General features: G+C 44.1%; 1 protein-coding gene across 1 annotated transcript in view; it reads left to right on the top strand.

Moving 5' to 3' along the window:
* Positions 1–3,613: 3,613 nt before the first annotated feature.
* LOC107299797 (ranBP-type and C3HC4-type zinc finger-containing protein 1) overlaps positions 3,614–4,155 on the top strand; it is a gene marked incomplete at its 3' end in the record, with an annotated part of 17,626 nt that continues 17,084 nt past the window's right edge. The window contains exon 1 of the mRNA XM_029286873.1: positions 3,614–3,635. Coding sequence (XP_029142706.1) covers positions 3,614–3,635 — 22 coding nt within the window. The remainder of the gene's footprint in view (positions 3,636–4,155) is intronic.

The following is a 4,155-nucleotide window of genomic DNA, read 5'->3' as shown; positions in this document are numbered from 1 at the left end:
TAAGGCCTCTGAAGACACCAGGAAGGAACGAGGCCTGTTTAAACTTCAGCAAAGGAACTTGAGAATATAATACAGGTAGTCATCTACTAAGGAGTGGTTATTTGGTGGCTGTTTGGAGTTACAACAGACCCCCCAAAAGGCACTTAAAACCCAGAGTCAAAGTCCTGACAGTTTTCCCCACCGTGCCATTTGGGCACATGGCAGCTGGCCCATATTTACATGCATTTGCAGCCTCCCACAGTTACACAACCACAATTTACAACGTCTTTGCCGTGAACCCGCATTGAGTTGCTGTTTTGGGGCCAAAAACGCCCCTTGTGCACTGTCCCGCAGTCACACGACCCTGATTTATGAACTTCTGTGATGGAAATGGACATTTACTTTCAATTTTCATCCAAAAATGTCCATTGTGGACAATAGGTTCACTTAAATGTAGTAGTAGTAGTAGTAGTAGTAATAGTATAATAATAATAATAATAATAATAATAATAATAATAATAATAATAATAATAATAATAATAATAATAATAATAATAATAATAATAATAATAAAAAATGTTGGAAGGGACCTTGGAGGTCATCTAGTCCAACCCCCTGCTCAGGCAGGAAGCCCTATACCATTTCAGACAAAGGGCTGTCCAGTCTCTTCTTAAAGACTTCCAGTGTTGGAGCATTCACCGCTTCTCTTAACGACCTGCACAAAAAGGTAATAAAATTAGGTCGGTCACATGATGATCTGCTTAATGACCAGCATGAGTCCCATAACCGTCCTTTCAGGGGTTACAAGTGTCACAAGTCTCCCTTGCGGTCGTAAGTCAAGTACTAACAGCTGGGAGGATGTTCAGACGAAATCCAGATGGGTTTTCTCCTCTTTCAGAACGCAGGACTCAGAAACGTGGATTGAAGTTGCTGGAAGGAAGAGATTCTCGTTCAATGTCGGAAAACGCTTTGGGTCAGCTGGGGAAGTAGTGACCCACAGAGCAGGTGAGGCGTTTTTCTTGAAGATGCTTTCCTCTGGGTCCCTGCCCTCAGCAGAAAAGTCGCCTTGGGGCCTAAATTGCAGGATGGGATGGGATGGGATAGGACAGTGGTGGTGAACCTATGGCACGGGTGCCAGAGGCGGCACTCAGAGCCCTCTCTGTGGGCACACGCGCCATCGCCCCAGTCCTAGGCCTTCAGCTGGGTTCTATAAAACTTTTTCGCTTTAGGCCTCCGCCGCCGTGTGCAAAAAAAAAAGGTTCAATCAATCAATTTCAACTTCTTGCGGGGAAAAAAAAAAGATCTTGCAAAGTTGGAATTGATTGATTGAACTTTTTAGTCCCACCCAGTCTGCCGTTACCACCGCAGCCACGCCCACCCAATGGGCCACACCCACCCAATGGGCCACGCTCACCCGGCACCCGACGATGCATAAGTGGGTTTTGGGTTGCAGTTTGGGCACTCAATCTCTAAAATGTTCGCCATCACTGGGATAGGATACAACTAGAATAGAGCAGTGTTTCTCAATCTTGGTGACTTTAAGATAGGTGGACTTCAACTCCCAGAATTCCCCAGCCAGCTTTGCTCGTGGGGAATTCTTGGACTTGAAGTTTACCCATCTCTTAGAGTTGTTTTACAACAACAACAACAACAAAACAGAGATGGAAGGGACCCTGGAGGTAGAAGGGAAGGGAAAGGAAATAGAAAATAGAAAGGAATAGGAATAGGAATAGGAATAGAATAGAATAGAATAGAATTTAGGAATAGAATAGACTGGAGTGGAATGGAATGAATGGAATAGAATAGAATAGAATAGAATAGAATAGAATAGAATAGAAAATATAGAATAGAAAATATAGAATAGAAAATATAGAATAGAAATACAGAATAGAATAGAATAGAATAGAATAGAATAGAATAGAATAGAATGAATAACAGAGTTGGAAGGAACCTTGGAGGTCATCTAGTCCAACCATTTCGGACAAATGGCTGTCCAGTCTCTTCTTAAAAACTTCCAGTGTTGGAGCATTCACCGCTTCTGGAGGCAGGTTGTTCCACTGGTTAATTGTTCTCACTGTCAGGAAGTTTCTCCTTAGTTCTAGGTTGCTTCTCTCCTTGATTAGTTTCCACCCGTTGCTTCTTGTCCTGCCTTCAGGGGCTTTGGAGAACAGCTTGACTCCCTCTTCTTTATGGCAACCCCTGAGATACTGGAAGACTGCTATCATGTCCCCCCTCGTCCTTCTCTTCATTAAACTAGACATACCCAATTCCAGCAGCCGTTCCTTATATGCTTTAGCCTCCAGTCCCCTGATCATCTTTGTTGCTCTTCTCTGCACTCTTTCTAGAGTCTCAACATCTTTTTTACATCGCGGTGACCAAAACTGGATGCAGTATTCCAAGTGTGGCCTTACGAAGACATTGTAAAGTGGTATTAACACTTCACGTGATCTTGATTCTATCCCTCTGTTAATGCAGCCCAGCACTGTGTTGGCCTTTTTGGCAGCTGCAGCACACTGCTGGCTCATATTTAGGTGATTGTCCACTAGGACTCCGAGGTCCCTCTCACAGTTACTACTATTGAGCAAGGTGCCTCCTGGGGAATTCTGGGAATTCTGGGACTTGAAGTTTACCCATCTCTTAGAGTCGTTTTACAACAACAACAAAAAAATAGAGATGGAAGGGACCCTGGAGGTAGAAGGGAAGGGAAAGGAAATAGAAAATAGAAAGGAATAGGAATAGGAATAGAATAGAATAGAATAGAATAGAATAGAATAGAATAGAATAGAATAGAATAGAATAGAATTTAGGAATAGAATAGACTGGAGTGGAATGGAATGAATGGAATAGAATAGAATAGAATAGAATAGAATAGAATAGAATAGAATAGAATAGAATAGAATAGAATAGAAATGTAGAATAGAAAATATAGAATAGAAAATATAGAATAGAAATACAGAATAGAATAGAATAGAATAGAATAGAATAGAATGAATAACAGAGTTGGAAGGAACCTTGGAGGTCATCTAGTCCAACCCCCTGCTCAGGCAGGAAACCCTACACCATTTCGGACAAATGGCTGTCCAGTCTCTTCTTAAAAACTTCCAGTGTTGGAGCATTCACCGCTTCTGGAGGCAGGTGGTTCCACTGGTTAATTGTTCTCACTGTCAGGAAGTTTCTCCTGAGTTCTAGGTTGCTTCTCTCCTTGATGAGTTTCCATCCGTTGCTTCTTGTCCTGCCTTCAGGCGCTTTGGAGAATAGCTTGACTCCCTCTTCTTTGGGGCAGCCCCTGAGATACTGGAAGGCTGCTATCATGTCCCCCCTCGTCCTTCTCTTCGTTAAACTAGATATACCCAATTCCAGCAGCCTTTCCTTGTATGTTTTAGCCTCCAAACCCCTGATCCTCTTTGTTGGTCTTGAGCCCCGTGCTCAAGTAGGAGATCCTATCCCATTCCAGACAGGTGGCTGTCCAGTCTCTTCTTCAAAACATCCAGTGTTTGGGCACCTGGTGCCAAAATTCCTTGGGGTTGGAAGGGCTTGTTCGTGAGGATGGGGTTGGAGTTGGGTCAGTCCTGCCCATCCTCATGGCCCGTTCTTCTCTTTGTTTCAGGAGTCCCCGTGGCTGAAAGTGTGGCCGATGGAGGAGGCAATAAGTAAAGGTGAGTTTGCAGGCGAATGGGGTGGGCATCCAACAGGTGGGGAGGTGCGCAAGGGAAACTGAAATGGCCAGTCAGGACGGTCTTCTGGATGCTCCTTGCTGAAATAGAGCAGAAATAAGGTCTCTGGGGATTTTTCTTCCCATTGGCCAATACTGTAAAAATGCATATTTTAAAAGAGCCTAAATAGACTTTTTTTTTCTCTTTGAGCCTTCAGGTCAGTCTTGATTCCTGGTCACTACCTGGACAGGACCTGAAGTATCGGCAACACCTTCCTTCCTTCCTTCCTTCCTTCCTTCCTTCCTTCCTTCCTTCCTTCCTTCCTTCCTTCCTTCCTTCCTTCCTCCTTCCCTTCTTTCTTCCTTTCTCGCTCTCCCTTCCTTCCCCTTTTCTTCCTTCCTCCCTCCCTCCCTTCCTTCTTTCTTCTTCTCTCTCTCTCTCTCTCTCCTTCCTTCACCCTTCCTCCTTTCCTCCCCTCCCTCCCTTCTTCTCTCTCTCTCCTCCCTTCCTTCCTCCCTTCCTC

This window comes from Protobothrops mucrosquamatus, unplaced genomic scaffold (assembly GCF_001527695.2).
Source record: "Protobothrops mucrosquamatus isolate PMUCROS unplaced genomic scaffold, P.Mucros_1.0 scaffold5493, whole genome shotgun sequence".
NCBI classification, from domain to species: domain Eukaryota; kingdom Metazoa; phylum Chordata; class Lepidosauria; order Squamata; family Viperidae; genus Protobothrops; species Protobothrops mucrosquamatus.
The sequence above is the reverse complement of the archived record's forward strand: the minus strand, read 5'-3'. Positions and strand labels throughout refer to the sequence as shown.